General features: G+C 40.1%; 1 protein-coding gene across 1 annotated transcript; it reads right to left on the bottom strand.

The window, feature by feature from the left end:
- Positions 1 to 1104: 1104 nt before the first annotated feature.
- NTS (neurotensin) lies at positions 1105 to 18248 on the bottom strand. Its single transcript, XM_077338967.1, has 4 exons — positions 17947 to 18248; positions 12911 to 12972; positions 4742 to 4966; positions 1105 to 1365 (listed from the first exon to the last, which is right to left on the bottom strand). Exons 1-4 carry the CDS (start codon positions 18014 to 18016, stop codon positions 1219 to 1221), a joined length of 504 nt encoding a protein of 167 aa, XP_077195082.1. The 5' UTR covers positions 18017 to 18248; the 3' UTR covers positions 1105 to 1218.
- Between the last annotated feature and the right edge of the window lie 461 nt (positions 18249 to 18709).

Genomic DNA, 18709 nt, shown 5'->3' with positions numbered 1-18709 from the left:
GTCAGGCCTAGTTGACTCAGGCAAATCAGCTGGTATCATGTCACCCAGAGGCTGCTGCTAGGTCTAGGGCTGTTAGCCTCCAGGTGGGACCTGGGGATATTCCAAATAATAGTGATCTGTCCCCCTGGAGAAAATGGCTGCTTTGGAGGGTGACTCTATAGCATTATATCCTGCTGTGGCATGCCCCTCCCAAAATCCTGCTGTCATCAGACTCCACCACAAAATGTCCAGGAATTTCACAATCTGGATCCGACTACCCTAGCCAGGCCTTGCCCTGATGAGTCTTCCCTGAAAGGCTAAATTAGGCCTGCAAGCTGCCCTGTCATGGCTTCTCCCCCTGCCTTTTCCAGACTGAACCAAACCTGGAATCTGTAGTTTACTAGCAACAGCCACTGAGGGAAACTGTAGCTTAAAACTACAACTACTCGGTGAATCATTGTTGGATTTTTCTAAAACCTCAATTTTTCCCTAGTTTCCCCCCTAGATTTCACCCCCCCCTTGCAAACCTGGATTCCTTTTTCAGGTGCATAGAAAATCTGTTGTGCCCTTTCACAGCTCCAGTCACTGAATTTAAGTATCTTCATATTTTGCTTCTACTAACTGTTCTCATCAACAGGTAATTTATAGATGTTATTATCATTGTATTGTATGCCACTTTGAAATTTTCTAACGGTGGGAAGTGGAGCATAATTTATTATGATAAAAATAGTCACCCTAATCTAGCATGTACATATGACTTACTTTGGCAATATGAGTTTATTAATAAGTATTCTATACTAATTGTTGGAAATTATGAATGTAAAGCAGGCTGTAAACTCTACTTTAGTTGCTTATTATTATATCTAAATAATGTCATATGTCAAATTACGAAATGCCCTTGTAATGACTTTGCAAAAATGTGTTGTTCAATGTGGTTAAAGAGGTGATGATGCAGGGTAGACACTGTATTACAATTTTCTATTTGTTTTAAATTCCCAGTGGTATACAATACATCATGCTTAGAAACTAGATTTATTTGTAAATATATTAGTCCAATTAATTTTTAGGTAGGAAAATTCACAATCCAGAAACAACAGTGGCAAAAAAGACACAATTATGCTATCATCTTGATCACTTTTCATAATATATTTCCCACACAAATAAGATTTTAGGGTGAAATAAGGTAACCATCAAGCACAGTTACTCATAAACTAAATAAGCACTACTTTAATTGCTGAGTCAGTAATATGAATTTCTCTTCAGTATGTATGGTCGTCTGGCTTTGTTCACATGTAATTGCCGTTTCAGAATGTAAGGAGTTTTTCTCTTCATCAGGTCTTTATCTTGGCTTGAATTCTCTGGATCATAAACATCTTGCTGAAGTAACTGTTGGTAGTAAGAAGAGAATATGAGAGTTTTGTTTTCCAGTGGAATGGCACTGTGTTAGGAGCAGTACATCCTAACCCCTTCAAAATATTCAACTGTTTGGCACTATGGGATACAAATGAAGTGTTAAAATGTGTGTGTCAGTGGTCCAGTGGCCCATGGCCCAAAGAGGGGTTAAGCAGAAGCAGATTGCCACATCCTAACTGGATATGGAATAACAAGTGGAAACAGGTACTTTGAGTAACTCTGCAACCTGATCCAGAAGCTGGGGTTCCACCTTTTAAAGATTTCTCTCTAACCTTTGTCTACTTACTTCCAAACTGTTGTCAGAATTCCACTTTGTTCCGAAGGTCCCTCCTATTTATCCAGGATCAGAAGTTTTAAAGGCCATGATAATGTGGGGAGAATATAGGTTTTATTTTGAGTTATGACCAAGCCCTATGAAGGGACTAAGGGACCAAGCCCTATGAAGATAGGTTGAGGGACTTGGGAATGTTCAGCATGGAGAAAAGTAGGTTGAGAGGGGACATGATAGCCCTCTTTAAGTATTTGAAAGGTTGTTACTTGGAGGAAGGCAGAATGCTGTTCCCGTTGGCTGCAGAGGAAAGGATGCGCAGTAATGGGTTTAAACTACAAGTACAACGTTATAGGCTCGATATCAGGAAAAAAATTTTCACAGTCAGAGTCGTTCAGCAGTGGAATAGGCTGCCTAAGGAGGTGGTGAGCTCCCCCTCACTGGCAGTCTTCAAGCAAAGGTTGGATACACACTTTTCTTGGATGATTTAGGATGCTTAGGGCTAATCCTGCGTTGAGCAGGGGGTTGGACTAGATGGCCTGTATGGCCCCTTCCAACTCTATGATTCTATGATTCTGTGATCAAGCATATCAACCAGCTGAACTCTGGGTCAAGCCATCAATCTTTGCCCTTCTATTCGCACCCTGCTGCTGGAGGGCACAGATGAAACTTCCCATCTCAATCATTTTCCTGCAGTATTAATTGTGATATGTTGGTGAAGGACAAGGGAAAGGGAGAGGAGACTGTAGCTACCAAACAAAAGTAATAATGCCATTTCCTCCTTACTGCACTCAATAGAGAGAAGAACTGGGGTTTTATACTTCACGTTTCACTATTGGAAGGAGTCCCAAAGCAGCTTACAAACACCTTTCCCTTCTTCTCCCCAAAACAGACATCCTGGGAGGTAAGTGAAGCGGAGGGAGATCTGCTCTGTGAGAATAGCTCCCAGAGAACTGTGACTTGCCCAAGTTCACCCAGCTGGCTGCATGTGGAGGAGCAGGGAATCAAACCATTTATCCAGATTAGAATACACCACTCTTTAAAACTACACCATGCTGGTTCCAGAAAACTCAATCATTATTATTGAACTGACTCAAGAGAAAGAGTACTCTTCTTCTAGTAGAGATGAGCATGAATCGAATCATGAAGGAAAATTTGTAATGAATTTTACTCTGTTCATGGTTCACAAACAGAAGTTCATCATGAACTTCTACAAACCATGATAATGGTTTGTGTGTTATGTAGTTGGTCATGGATGGAGCAGAAAACATGGTATTAAAGAGACTGTAAGCTCTTTTAAACCCCTGTTTTATGTTCCCTGCACAAATTGCACAAATAGCTGGGCAGCAAGGAGGTTCTCCCTTCCATTCAGCTGTTTTGGGCTGTCTTCTGCAGTCTCTTTAAACAGATTTCAGAAGACAGCCCAATACAGTGAGAAATACCACCTTACCACCACATCATTTTGTCTGGTAGTCTCTTTAAACCTTAAAAGAACTGCACAAGACAGCTCCAAACTGTTTTTCAGGCTTTCTGCAATGCCTGTTTAAAGAGACTGTGGTCCCTCCCTTTCAAGAAGATTTGCAGGACCACAAATTGGTTGGTTCATATATGAGCTTTCCAGTTTGGTTTGTGGTTCACCCATGAACCAAACCAAAATGGATTTTCCTGATTTGTCCCCATTCCTAGCCTCTGCCATCTAGTACCATGACCCATTCCAAATCAGGTCTGCTTCCATAATTTTTTTTTACCTTAAATAAAGCCTTGATATCATACTTAATGTGCTGTCTGACTCTTGTATTTGTTGTGTAAAATAATATTGTCCAGATGTCACACCCTTTCCCTCGGAGGCCTCTGTACTTGACACAGACATTTACGGATTTGTCATTTGCTTAGTGTCTCATACAGCATTATTTCTCACTCCGTTGAACAGAGGCTCAGATGTCACACCCTTTCCATTAGACATTTCTGTACCTGACATAGATATCACAGCCACAGATTTACCAGTGACTGTTTGCAGCTGCAGGGCAAGGTGGTGAAACGAGGAAAGGCTGTTCTGTCTTCAGCTAAAGTAGAGAGCTGGATCCCTGCTTCACTAGCTGGGAGGCCTTCCAGGCACACCAGCCAATCACTGGTCATCTAGAGTGCTCCTTAGGGGCTGAATAAGGGGCAGACCTGAAAAGTGCAAGCTTCATTCTTGTCTGCTCCTCCCCTTTTTAAGGCCTCACTATCTGGTTGCTCAGTTGGCTTCCAGAACCCTTCCCAACATCCTTCCCTCTCTCCTTCCTTTATGTACATGCTTTTAGTGTGTTCATTTACTTTTGATTTGTTCCTTTTCACAGCTTTATGCTGGTTTCGGGCATTGGAATGGATCCATTTGAGAGGAGGATGTCCCTTTGTGTTCACCTTATGGAGCCTTGAGGGTTGAGCCTTGCAGTTGCATGCCCAGGTGGCAAGGGAAACACACAGAGGCTTGCAACCATGTGGGGCCACTAGCATCCCATTCCAGGTTTACCTTGGGCTCATTGGTTGGGGAAGGGTTCCATCTGTCACTAGGTGGGCCTTTTGATACCTAGATACATGCCCTGTGTTGTGTCAGTTCTCAGTCTCTCGTAATAGATAAAACTTGTCTATTTCATTCCACTTGGTTCTAGGTGTACTTCCATGTTCCTCTTTTCCCTCTCAGCCACCTCTTTCTGCTCTTAGGACAGCAAATTTAGGGATTATCTTGAATTTCTCAGGAGAAAGCATTTGCCAATTGTTTAGTATCTTGTATGCCATTATTTCTCACACTGTTAAACAGAGACCTAGCAGTAACAAAAAATCCCTGAGATTTCATTTCCAAATTAAGTTCCATAAAGGACCCTTCATCATCAATTATATTGAAAATCATGAAATTCCTCTGAACATAAGGACAGGATTTCTGATAAAACCATGAAATATATTTTGCAATATAATCCTATGTATAATCTAAATGAAATAGAATATGCTATAAAACTAATTACTATATAAAAAACAACAAAATGTTATTCCATAGTAATGTAACTTCTAGAACAAACTAGAACGTTCAGGTATCACAGCTACCTCCCAATGCTGAAAAGTTCTGCTTTGGCAAACTTTCTGCAGCTGATATAGTGTCAACATTGCCTCCAAACTGAAGCCATCAAGAGTAGCAGGGAACTGTCTTCTGGTGAGGAGGTCCTCTTCTGTGGCCTCACCGGTCTCCTCTTCTGGATTGTTTACATTGCTTAAAAGGTCACAGATGTTTAGAAGGGTCATTTTCCACTTAGGAACCGTTGCCTTGTTTATCTGCAAAATTCAAAATCCACAGTATGTCATATGGCTATTATCAGTCGTTATAGATTGAATGACAAGCATATTGTCAAAACAAAAAGGAGACAGCTGCTAGCAAACAAGGTGTGATGTGAGCCATCCTGCTCAGAAGGAGGTATTGCAGGGGTTCTTGGAGTTCAGGAACTGCTACATGGAGAACACCTATGGATGTTGTGATGCTTCACTAACACTCCTAAAAAATGTTTCCCCTGCAAATAACAATGGTGGGGTGGTCAATAACAATAAGTCATTGGCTAAGTAATTCAGTGATGCCTTTAATCTTGTAAGCTTAATTTCTTAGATCAAATATTAAAACAATTCTTGATGCACATACAAATGGTCCAAATCTGTCTGCTCAGAAATTTGGAGGCTTCCTCTGTACAGTCAAATTTCCGTGGTTTGGTGGCTGATCTTCTCTATTTCTCCCAATGGAAAGAAAAGATTTGCCACAAGAGAAACAAAAAGAAGAAACTAGTTGTTTGTTCCTCCTTCCCATAAACACAACTTTGTATAAGGAAGTTAAAAGAGGGTACGAGCACGCTGAGCTCTTCCGTCATTTATCTGTAGATAGGGGCCTATAAATATACATATTCCCAATCCAACAAGAAGTTGTCAATCAAAACTTCATTCCATGTGCCATTCTGTAGGTGTCATTTCTTTCTTTTTGATTCCCTTCAAGTTTAAAGGCCAGCTGGCCAGATCTGTGATGTACTTGGACACTTTAATCTGCACAAAGCAAAGTCCTGTAACAGACTGCCTTTTGAATGATATTTTTGATCTTAGTTTTTATGAAGATTAAATCCTATTTTTTCCACCGGTACATTTTGTCTTTGCTGCCATTTTGTGTTTCCTTTAGACTCATTCTCTTATTGCATTCAGTGATATAATTAAACTGTCAAATTCTCTTACAAGGCTAGGACAGGTTTAATGACAAATTAACCTTGTTTGGAAGCATCTCTCTTAATTATTGAAAATTGCCACAACTTGGACAGAGAATCTGAATAAAATGTCTACTGCAATTTCAAGCTTAACTTTGTTTCATGAATATTAGTCAAATGAAATGGCAATGGCACATGTGCTTTATCATGACACCAAGCAGGAAAAAGGCACACAGTGTGGTGCGGTAATTCTTCAGCATATGCATTCATGTCAGCAAAATGGGCAACTGTATATTCCAAGACTTTGCCCAATCAAGGATGAATAAAGAGCCAAAGACATGTTATTATCAGTAGGAAGTCATGCCTGTGATTCACTGGGGAGAAGATTTGAATATTGCTACCCTTTCCCCTAAATCTGACTGCTTCTTTCTTGATACTGGTGTAAGAGCATGCATGTTAGATCACACTAATAGGCCATTGAATACTCTTGGAAAGTATACAAGCAGGGTAGAGTTGTCCAGAACTTCATATGTTGATTTCCGCCTGCACTGGAATGTAGAAATTTCCTCTTTCTGAAGACATGTATCCTCCAGACTAAGCAGTTCTGCCATTAGATTAAGAAACACATTTGAGGAAGTCAGCATGGCTCATAGCCCTTGATGGACCAAAGCTAGACAAACGAGTAGCCATCACTATATCCTGAAGAAGTGAGTTGTGTAAGTTAATTATTTTTTGACTGGGGATGAAATGGGGGTGTGGGGGTTGGAAAAGGTGAAACACAATACAAGAAACCCATGTAATTCCTTAAACTTAAGATAGTTTCACAGGGCTTGCAAAGCAGAGCTGTTTCTCAAGGCCTGCATTTGAGGCCAGGAATGACACCAAAATTATAGTCCCCAGGCCTTAACCATTTTGACATTAGTATCCCCCCCCCCACACACACACACACATATACACACAGGGAAATTAGAGAGCAGTTTTGAACCAATTTGGATGTAGAATATTTTTAAATATCAATTGCTGTTATTTAAACGTTGTTTTTATGTATTATGTTTTCTGCCCTGAGCCTTCAGGGAAGGGTGGGTTTATTATTATTCCTTCAAAATATACTGTGTCAGCTTACATCCTTTAATGAATAAACACTCTCAGTTTCAATCAAGAATGAAGTAATGCTACTTATTTAAATGAAACGGCATGAATGAATTAAGTGCACATTTTGTCTACAGTGGCATTGAAATTCAGAGCAAAAAACCCTGCCCTGGTTGGAAAGATCCTGCTGTAATTATAATGATGATACAAAGCATCACACACAGCCCTTCAGCCCTATCCAACATGTCAAAGGTCTCCAATTGCCTTTGTATGAAATGAGTGGGATTGGGGGAAACACCAGCCAATGAGCCATTGAACTACACTTTTGCACTGCAGTGCTGGTCCTTTCCAGCATAACTAAGCTATGAATCTATTAAAAACACATTTTAGCAAAAGGACAGAACATATGAAATGGTAGAAGATCCATGATTAGATCCAGATCTTTATAAGCATTGTCACAGCTATGTGTGAGAATGCATTTGCCAGCTGTTGGATTTCTCTCCTATTGAATGCCAACTCCTGGATTGAAAGCCAACTCCTGAAAACTGTACAATTGCCTAAGCTTGCAAAGCCCACAGAGATGAGGTTGCACTTGTTCCCCACAAGCAAAAAAAGACTTGTTCTCTTGAGACAGCTGCTGATGTCCCTAAAAATGCAGGAGGCCCTTGAGAATTCTGTATTTTCCACAGGCTATTTGCACATGATGCTGTATTTGCTACATACCACGCTTTTGTATCTTTTAATGAGTTCAGAGATTGTGCCCTTGCCACTCAATCCATTTATGATGAAAATCAGACAATGGAAGCCTGAAACTTAAGGGAAGAAATTCTTACGATCTGGATAGGATTGTCATGTATGCTGGGAAAGCAGCATTTCCCTAGGATGGGAACTTTTGGTTAATTTTCTTTTTGGTTAATTTTTTGGTTAACTTTTGGTTAATTTTCTCCTCTCCCTGCAGACTCCCACTTTGCCCCCCACCCCCTTCAGAAGCAGAATTTCAGGTGGTTTAGTGCAGTGGTCCCCAACCTTTTTATCACCGGGGACCACTCAATGCTCAACAATTTTACTGAGGCCCAGTGGGGGGGGGAGTAGTTTACTCCTCTACTCTCAACCACTGTCCTAACGCTCTTTAATCGCTATGGTAATGTTTAAACATCCCTTCAAAATAAGATACAGACACGCCACAACAATGAACATACGGAACATTTTATTTTCATGGAAATTTTAACTCATGACAGTGACAAATCAATGGGAACCCTGAGCTTGTTTCTCTGCAATGAGATAGTCCCATCTGGGAGTGATGGGAGACAATATAAGAGGCTAGGTGTATGCAAAGCTTATTAAGGGTCAGGATCAAAATGTGCTATATAAAAAACAAAACAACAATAACAACAATAATAACACATTTTTAATTTAAATCCTGCCCTTCCTACACTCAGGGTGGATAAAAACATTTTAAAAGGTACAAAGATTAAAATTTTAAAACATTAATATTTATAATTCCTATAATTTATGCCCCCAACTAAAATCCCAAAATGGGGAGGTGAGGGCTGGAACTGGTCTTCAACATTCCTTCTCCTCCTTCCCTAGCGGTGAGGCTAGCCTTTAAAGGTAGACGGTATTTCTGGCCTTGACCATAAGCCCAGTGGAATAACTCCATTTTGCAGGCCCTGTGGAACTGGTTTAGGCCCCGCAGGGCCATGATCTCTTCTGGGAACATTCCACAAGGCTGGGTTCAGAGCTAAAAAAGCCTAAGCCCTTATCAAGGCCAACTTCACCTCTTTCAGGCCGGGGACCATGAACAGATGTTGTTCTGAGGATTTCAGTGCTGTCGGGGGAATGTAAGGGAAAAGCCATTCCTGTAAGTACACTGGTCATGGAAAAACAGCTTTGCAAAATGTGAACTGGCTTTCAAAGGCCCATCATACATAGTCAGTAAATTGTTTTCCTTTAGTGCCAATAACTTGGTCTTTGAGGTGTCAATGACTTTTAGAAAAAATCAATAGTGGTGACAATTATAAGAACACAAACACTGAAGATCAGTGTTCAGAACCATGGAACTGAGGGTCTCCCATGCTTAGTGAGAGAACGTCTTCATTTTGACAGTTGACTGAATAAAGAAATGCCTTTCTCTTATCATAGAAGAACTTCACATAAACTGCTTCTACTTTGTATAACCAAACTATTTTAATTCAGGTTTCTTGGCAGGTTCAGTTCTATTTACAAAGTGTGAGGATCTCCTAAAAGCATCCAAACCTATCACTGTTTCATATGCCATATTTTAATGTCACTTGAATTATCAACTTATGGTAACTTATGGTGATCCTGTACGGTTTTTGAGACAAGAGATGATTCAGTGTTGGTTTCCCTCTGCCTGCCTCTGTGTAGCAGCTCTGGACTTGTTTGGTGGTCTCTCATCCAAGTACTAAACAGGAACAGTCCAGTTAGTTTATGGTATCTGATGACATTTGGCTAGCCTGGGCCATCCAAGTCAGTACAGATATTTAAGAAACAATTTCAAAACAATGAAATAGATCAACCAGGATATGAAGATTCAGATTTGATACAGAATCTTGTGGAACTTGATACTTGACTGAGCTGAAGAGGAGGGTAATAAAAAAGGGATCATTGCTCATGACACACATATTAATTCCATGGTCATGTTTTATAGGGTTTTTTTTTCTTGTGCTTCAAAACTCTAATAAGAAATGATAGTGGGGGAAATGAACATCTACACAGTGGGTAAGCAGGCTTCTTTCTTCCTACTTACATTCTACATATAAGCAGTTATTCCCTTTCTTTATTATGACGCCATGACATTGCCTAGAGACAGTTAAATCTCTGGGCATCAATATGTTTTTTCTGGTTTTCTGTAAATTTTATAATTTTCTTTGAAAGATATGTCCATAGGCTAAAAATATCAAACTACAAATACTTCAGCTTGTAAGGCCTTCATTCCATCAGGTCAAAGATGGAACCACAATTTCCCTTTCAACTGAGATTTTATCATCTTCTCTACAGGGCTGAGACTAATAGAAATATAAAGGTTTCAGCCCAGTTTAATTATCCAAATGCAGACCTTATCTGTCTAAAATGACAATGAGAATGCCCTTGAAATAATGTGTTCTAACAAAATCACTTCCCCTTTGGAGAAGGTTAATACAAAGAGAGTGATGAAGACCTGTTTTGTTTTTTGTTACAGGACTGCTATTACATAAAAGAAATTAATCCTTTTGCCAATATTTCTTCCTCTCCAGATTTTTAAAGAGTAATTATTTAACTGATGGTCAGAATTGTTGGCAAAAGATTAAATTTTTCTTCTTAGAACAGATCATTTCTCAGAAGTTGTCAATATATTATATGCATTCTGCACTTACATATAAGTAGACTACCATGGTTCATAGCTGGAATCTTTAAGCTCAAGTGAATCAAGATACAGCCCAAATCTTATGAATTTTAAAATGCTTATAAAATGAAGACTGAACTTGGAAACAATCTATGAAAACAGTGTTATTACACTGATTAGGCTTTATAACATATCCATTTCTCTTAAGGAAAGGAGTCTTTCTTACCATGAAAATACATGGTATATAAAGTACACCCTGACAATCTATATGTCAATGATGAATTTGAAAAACACAAAATGCAAAAGATTGAGCATTTAGTCATTTCCATAGTCCTCATTGCTTTAAACAAATTCATGGAAATATGTTGGGGGGGGGGATGTCTGGAAAAAGTCTGGATAATAAAAAAAAATCTCAGGATGTTTTTATAATAGTGGAAGTTGCCCAGCCATGGTATTTCTTTGCTTAGCACAATGTCTCAATTTGGTGTTCATAATGGCACCTTTACTTCCCCATAAATCCATGCCAAACACTCTCATACAAAACTGTCTACAACATATGAAAACCAACAAATGAAAAAAAAAATCCCAACACATAATGACATAGACCGTTTACACACTGGAGGTTCTGTGCCGAGCTGAAGGCTAGAGGTGCCCCACCTCTTCCTGCACCCACACGGGGGAGCATTTGGCCTGGTGTGCCTCATCTGCCCCTAATTTGTGCTCCTGCACAGGAGCTGGGGCAGTGAAGTTCCCAGTGCATAAACGGTCATAATGAATTATGTACAGTAGTTAAAATATCAAGTTTGTTTTGTAATAAGTAACACCTCCTGAAGACTTTTTCTCAAGCATAGGTTCCAAAACTGTACTGAGGTTCACCTTGATGAATGTACTCTATAATGTACTCAAGAAAACAAAGTTTATAACCCTTACAACTCCCACTAAAAATGCCGTTGCTTTGTCAGTGGCTGGAGGAGATCGACCATCCTCCAAAGAGCCTTCCTTCAGATGAAGAAGTAGAGCTTCTTAAATGGGAGGAAGGCACTTTAAGCTGCAGGATAGCTTCAGCCTTTGCTTAGTGGAGTGTTAAGGACAGGGGGAGGAGCCACCCTGCTATAACATTCTACAAAGATTCTTCTCTCATGGCAGCAGATGCACATAGATGGATGGAAACCGTAGTAACATATGTTTCTCTGTAGCTCTCTGAAAGTTCCCTTTTAATATGGAGGGAGTGTTCCTCTACACTTTAAAGGGAACAACCCCAGGAACCCCTGACGGAACATTATGTTATGTAGGCTTCCTACTTTGTATGTGGGGAACAATCACTGTGCAGAATCAGCAATATTACTCCCTTACAAAATATTTCGACAAAGTCTGTCATCCATAGACACCAGAAGAAATGGTATTTCAAATTACAATGATATTTGTTTTTTAATTCCTCAAGATGCTAGCTGTAGCTCCCTCCCCCCCCCCCACGCCCCAAACAGCCTTGGTTCTCAGCAAAGTACAAATTCAGAGCAGTCATAAATCAATTTCGCTTAAATGCAAGTCTTGACATTAAAGTGAAGGGTTGTACTGCCAAGCTGTCAAACTTGAGCATTATACCCTGGACACAGAGAAAATCTTTGTAATGAGTCTGAAAATGTTTCATAAGTTTTTTTTAATTTTTACTATAAGCTAAATTACATCATCGGGCTGTTTTAGAGTAAATTAAATTAAAATGATAGCAAGGGATAGCCTTGATCATGGGCTTTGTAGGGCCACCTGACTGGCCACTGATAGAGTGGTGGGCTCCATGGAACTTACCTCTGATTTTGAAAAGTCACATGGATTGGTCATACCTCAAAGGATGGCTTGAAAAATTATAATTCTGAATATGGCTCTCTAAAACATACATTAATCATTTTCTTGTTTCTGGAAAAAGAAACTCTGCAATCATCTGTATATCAAGTATGCCACTCTAGATGCTGCAAAATAAATCTTTTGACAGCAGTATATTAGGTTTGTGTTTTCATTCCCATATATATATATGAGATATTTAGGTATGCTTGTTTGGCTACAAGCCTGTCAAAGCATGTGTTCTGCATTCTGACATATTTCCAGAAAGTGTATCTTGAAAATAAAAAAAAGGATGCCTCATTCCCAAAATGAAGGAATCATAACTTACTGATTTGGTACTCTTGGAACTATTGTTTGTTTTTCTGATGACCATTAAGCATATGTTGTTATACAGATAAAGCTTTGGTGAGGACTTCATTAGCCACGAATGTAAATTATACATCTATAAGTGGATTATTATGTGATTTGACATTAATTTTTTATTCATCAGACTACTCAGACTTGATTTTTTTTCTGCTAATGGATTTACATTGCTTCATAATTCTAGCATAGTTGTTCCAACGTAGTTGTATCAATATTACAGCATTTAACAGTGAGTTAAATCATGCCTTCACCCGGGTTTTCATAGTCCCTTAAGACAATTTTGCACAATTGCAAAGATCTTGCAATAATGTTCAGGTTAATCTTGTGCCTGACAATGGTATGCCAAAACATTCATGTATGGAGTGAGAATTCAAGCATTCTGCAGCTCAAGAGCGATAGGGGCATTACCTTTGATGTATACATATTGGTCAATAAATCTGCTTCTATGGCTTTCATTTCCTCTTCTGAATCTGCAAGTTAATCAGAAACATATGTTTACTATTCCAGTATAAATCACCAGCATTTGGGTTTCAACACATAGGATTTAAAGATATCCTTTAAAGAGATTTCAGGTTTAAGCACTGGCACCAATAAATGCTTGGCAAGTGTTTTGTTCTTTAATATGCGTTCTCTGATTTATACACTCTCTTGGGAGAAATGCAATCTAGGAATAGAAGTAGCTTGTTATTGGTCAACTGCAATCATCACCAGCAGGGGCCAAGGAAAACCTGCTGGTTTTGTTGGGTGGGATTAGCTTTAGCCTTAATTATTTGAAGTTCCTACTGTGCTTATAAAGTATATAAAGTGTTAAAGGCATCTTTTGACTGGGAGGATTTAAATTCAACAGCTTGATTTATTTTAAAAGGATCTCAATGGCAGTTAGTAAGCATTTTTTCTCTATGAAAATTTGGAATTCTTAAAAAAAAAAAACCCAACCCTGCAGATGCTTAATCCACTTAAGCAGATTCAAAATCCTTTCCTACCAATCAGTATGAGTAAAATGGAAATACATTTATAATAGCCATGGGACTTATGGTTTTCTGTAAAAGTGTGTGACCCTTGGTAGCAAGTCTTGAGTTAGCAAGGCTTGAGTTGTACTTCCCAAGGGAGTGTCAGCCTGAAAAGGGAAAACATAAGTTAGAAGTAATATATTCCTGTACAGAAACACATTTTATTATATTCCAGTCATTAACTGGCACCATTGTGTCTAGGATTGCAACAGCATGAACGTGATAAATTATAAATATATATATTATATATATGGAACATTATAAATATATATGGATGGGATCAGATTCCATGCCATATTAACAAGAATGGTTGAGGTACTTGTAATCAGCTCATTCCATCGATTTTAGTGTGGCCAAAATGAGAAAGTACTATTAAGAGGCTTAATTTGTTGATACACCTTTTCTGTGGCATCAGTAATTATAAACAACAGTAATTGTATTGATTATATTTGCTTAGCTCTTACGTTCACTCTATTATTATTCATGGTATGTCCCAGAATTGTTATTAGTTGGACTTTCATCTAAATAATGTGTAGCTTATGAACAACAGCCTTTTCAATGCAATTCTCTGGTACTTGAATTCAATGTCAATAGTTTTATTGAATGCAATGGTGATAAATTGCTTGAAGAACAAATGCAGAAAGAATCCCAAAAGAATGAGGACTGTTTTTTGTACATAGGAAAAAATGCCCAGACCATACACATGATTAGAAGCTGCCGATGATACATGAGGACATGTATATTTGCATTGATCATTTACGTGAAGTCAGCCAGAAAAGACGGGTCACACAAATGAAGGCAAGGAAAGAACAAACCAAACAGTGGTGCCATGGGAATCAATTTTGTTCACTCTGTGTGCCCCAACACATTTTGCTCAGTGCTTTCTTGGGGAGGAGGGATCTGTACCAGTTGCAAGTATCAATATTATTTCCAATCAGCCAACTTGTAGATCACTTGTAGGATTTCTTGAAAGTAATGATGCCTCCAATCGTATTAGAACCTAGTCCCCATCTATTTAATCAACAGCAAGACTGCAGCCAAGAAAACCAAAAGGAGACTGCAACTTGGAAAGGCAGCCATGAAGAATGAGAAATAATCCTTAGGCATAAGAAACTGTTGCTTAGACATAAGAAACTGAGATCAGGATAATATAGTATTCTCCCATTACTATACATGGGTGCGAATGTTGGACAATGAGAAAAGTTGACAGGAAGAAAGTTGATTCCATTGAAAGAAGGTAGCTAGCCAGGCATTCTTCCATCTACACCAAGCCCGGCTACTAGCACCCTACCTGTCCCCTGAACACCTGGCCATGGTGATCCATGCGACAATGACCTCCAGATTAGATTTCTATAACTCACTCTATGGAGGCCTGCTCTTGTCCCTGATTCGGAGACTACAGCTGGTACAAAATGCAGCTGCTAGGGTCCTCAGAGGAACACCATGGAGGGCCCAAATCCAGCCAGTGCTGAGGCAGCTGCGCTAGTTACCAGTTGCTGTCTGGATCTGGTTCAAGGTTTTGGTCTTAACCTTTAAGGCCCTGCATGGTCTGAGGGACCGCATATCACCGTCTACCCCCCACAGAGCCCTACAATCTGCGGGTGACAATTTACTAGTTTTTCCCAGCCCCATAGAAGCACACCTTGCCTCGACCAGGATTAGGGCCTTTTTGGTCCTGGCCCCAACCTGGTGGAATGAGCTCCTGGGTGATCTGCAGGCCCTGTGGGAGCTTCCAGCATTCCGCAGGGCCTTCAAAACGGAGCTTTTCCACCAGGTCTATGGTTGAGGTTAGGGTAGCGAGGAAGATCGGTGCCCTCCCCCTGGCGACAGGCAGCAGTTAGTCTAAGTGAGCTTGACCCCTCTTTCTGTCCCTCCAGAGACAGAGGTAGGGTAGACGGTGGGGGAGTTTAGAGGTATTACTGCCATGTTACTCTTTTATTGTGATTTTGTTGTCCATTTTAATGGGGTTTTACTGGGGGTTTTATTGGACGTCTGTGAATCACCATGAGCTGGTCTCAAAAATGGTGAGAAATAAATAAATAGATAAATAGATAAATAATAAAGAAATAAAGAAATTTGATGTTGGAGGAAATTTAACAGATACAGTGGTCTACTAAAAAAAGTCAAGTGGGTAGGTTCTAGATAAAATCAAGCCTGAACTCTCTCTGGAAACTAATATGACTAAACTGAAGCTATCTTATTTAGTTTGAGAAGACAAGAGTCACTGGAGAAGACCAAAATGTTAGGCAAAGTTAAAGGCAGAAGGAAAAGAGAAGGAAACCCAGCATGAGATGATTGATTCAGTTAAGGAAGCCTCAGCCCTCAGCTTGCAACACCTGAGCAAAGCTGTTAAGGTTATTAATTCACAGGGCTGCCATAAACTGGAAGCAACTTGATGATGCATAACACATGCAAAGAAGTCCAATTGTTTTTTGTTTTCCCTATCATGATCCATACCCTAGTGAGGTTGATGGCTGTTGGTCCAAGTTAATCGTTTCTTACTGTCCTGGTAATTTCAGTGAAAGATTTAGATACATCATGAATCTTGTCATTGGAGCCAGGAGCTGGATAGTGCCCAGTGTGCAATCAGGAATTAGGAACTACTGGGTTGTCAAACTGAAATATTAAAGCAAATTAAAATATTGCATTGCTTTTAGAACATGGTCCCCATCTGTTTAATCATCTATTCTGCTCCAATGCAAATATTAATTCCTGTCAATTTAAATGGATCCAGATATCCTTTTCTTTATTCAACTCCCATTAACAATGCAACACGTAACACAGCTGTTCTTAAAGGCAAGTTGATATATGCAAGATGAAAATGAGTTTTATATATGTTTTGCTTTTGCATCTGACTTCTGATAAGACTGCATGATATATTATGGGTGTTTGATTTAAAATAATTTTATTGGTATAAATTTCAGTTAGCTGTACAGTCTTATACCCATTTAGTATCATTAGTATCATTTTGTTTGGATGTCTAATGGGCCAAAATTTGGCAAAGAATCTGAAGTATCTAGTTTTAAGTGAAGCTCATGTATCTATAATTGTGTACCACGTTGTAGCTTTTGTCATGAATATGTGCTGCAAATTTTTAATATAGAAATGGAATTGTTAGATCTGAAAAGCTTGTAGACTGTACATTGCTCCATGAAATAATGATATTGGGTTTTGAAACACCTGGAAGTGTGATAGGAACTAAATCCATTCCACTCTATGTATAATGTGTCTAATAGGACCTATATACACTATTTAACCACGTTCAGAATGTGTTTTTATTCCTTTAAGAGAAATTGTATCATTGGGGAACTTAAAATCAGTTGCTTGAACATAGAACAGAGAAGATTGCTTTGAAGAATTACCAAATCACAAATATGCCCTGAATTTGTCTTTATGTAAGGCAAACTTCACCCATCTTTATTTCAACCAATCACTTCTCATTTCCCATTAGAGTACTTATATCTGATCCCTTAACTTTCCACAAAATAAATGCCATTGATAGGCTTCAGCAACTGAAGGACATAGTTGTATGACATGGAAGAAGCAGTAGGTTGTCAGAATAAATATTACTTGCCTACAGTTTTAGAAAGGATATTCAGCTTGACAGTGTGCCTTATCCTTAAGGAGAAGGAGATAACAGTACATGTCATATTGCTCATCCCCATACATTCCACATTGCATTTGCAAGGGAGATCACCACTCTTTGATCAAAGGGGGAAATGACAGTCCAATCTGAAAATTATTTTCCTCAGATTTCTCAGTAACCCTGTTTAGGATTACTCCTTCGGGGAAAGTATCTCTCCTGGGCAGCTGAAACAGGAGGAGGGCAGAGGGATCCATAAAGGTAAAAATGAGATACGAATCAGATTAGAATCCAGGTATAGACAAAGATTGGTTCTGTTCTTTAAAGCTATGGGATTCTCTTCTCTCTATACACAGGGCATGAGTATCCATTGTATATAACTGCCTGGGTTTGGCTGAGATGACCTACCTAATCCATAAAAAATTTTTCGTGGGTTTGGAGATGCAGTTCGTTTTCTCTAGTCCTGTCAGGATCTTCCTTGACAAGAGTTACAAGATCGCTGCATAGTTGGCAGTTTGAGTGCAGTCGATCCGTTTTAAAGAGGTGCAGAGAAGTAGTTTAGCGACTTGGTAGCAAAACAGCGGGAAAGTGTGCCTTGGGGAACTAGGGATGGGAAGCCACGCTCGACTTCGATCTTTCTAATTTTAAAAAGTGCAAAAGGCGAACAGCTCCTTCCAGCGGATACTGACAACAAACCGCTGATTTCAGTCCCGACGAGCCTTTGAAATTGGCACACCGTGTCTCCTGCACCTGTCCGCACAAACTCCTCCCACGCTTCCAGCGCTCCCAACTTCGCCCGAATCGCCCGGGGTCCTCCTCAGCAAGGATGGAAGGTGCCAAACGGAGCTTACCTGAGCACAGGCTCCACGAGGCGAACGCCAGCAGCAGCGCGCACACCAGCTGCATCCTCAGCTTTGCCATCCTCTCCTCTCTAGGAACTAAAGTCCATGCAAACAAAGGAGAAGAGGTGGGAGGGAGACAGACAGACAGACAGGGACAGACAGCAGAGAGGACGGAGGCGGCGGCGGCGGCGGCTGCTTTCCCCTCAACTGCCCGGAGTCGCTTTAGGGAGGTCTGGACCACGAAGGGAACGTTGTCCCGCTCCCTAAGTATATAAAGCGAGGGGGCTGATGTCACCAGCGCACACAACAGCCGCTGCTGTTTAATGAGACGCCCACCCACCCACTCACTCACCCAGCGCCCCTCCCCCCGCCCCCCTCCCGCTTTCGAAGTGAAAGTGACGCGCTTCACTAATTGCGCCGCGCTGCTCGGCTCTTCTTGACGCAGACCCAGAATGGGGGGGGGGGGCGTGTGTGTTTGTGCATAAAGTGTTTCCGCTGACTGCGAGAAACCGAGCCAGATGAGACCTTTTAGAAGAAGATGGGGGGGGGGGGGGAGTCTTCCTTCCAAGTCAAAGTGAGAAAGATTAGTTGTTAGTCCGAGACCCAAACCATTGATTTAGAGGTTTAAGTGGGTAGCCCTGCTGGCCTGAAGCAGCAGAACAAATTTGGCACCTTTAAGACCCACAAAGTTTTATTCAAAGTATGAGCTTTCCGGTGCACACCACTTTCCTCAGATACAATGTGGATTTACAGTGCAGTCCTAAGAGTTAAC

Source organism: Paroedura picta, chromosome 5, assembly GCF_049243985.1.
Source record: "Paroedura picta isolate Pp20150507F chromosome 5, Ppicta_v3.0, whole genome shotgun sequence".
Lineage (NCBI taxonomy): Eukaryota > Metazoa > Chordata > Lepidosauria > Squamata > Gekkonidae > Paroedura > Paroedura picta.
The sequence above is the reverse complement of the archived record's forward strand: the minus strand, read 5'-3'. Positions and strand labels throughout refer to the sequence as shown.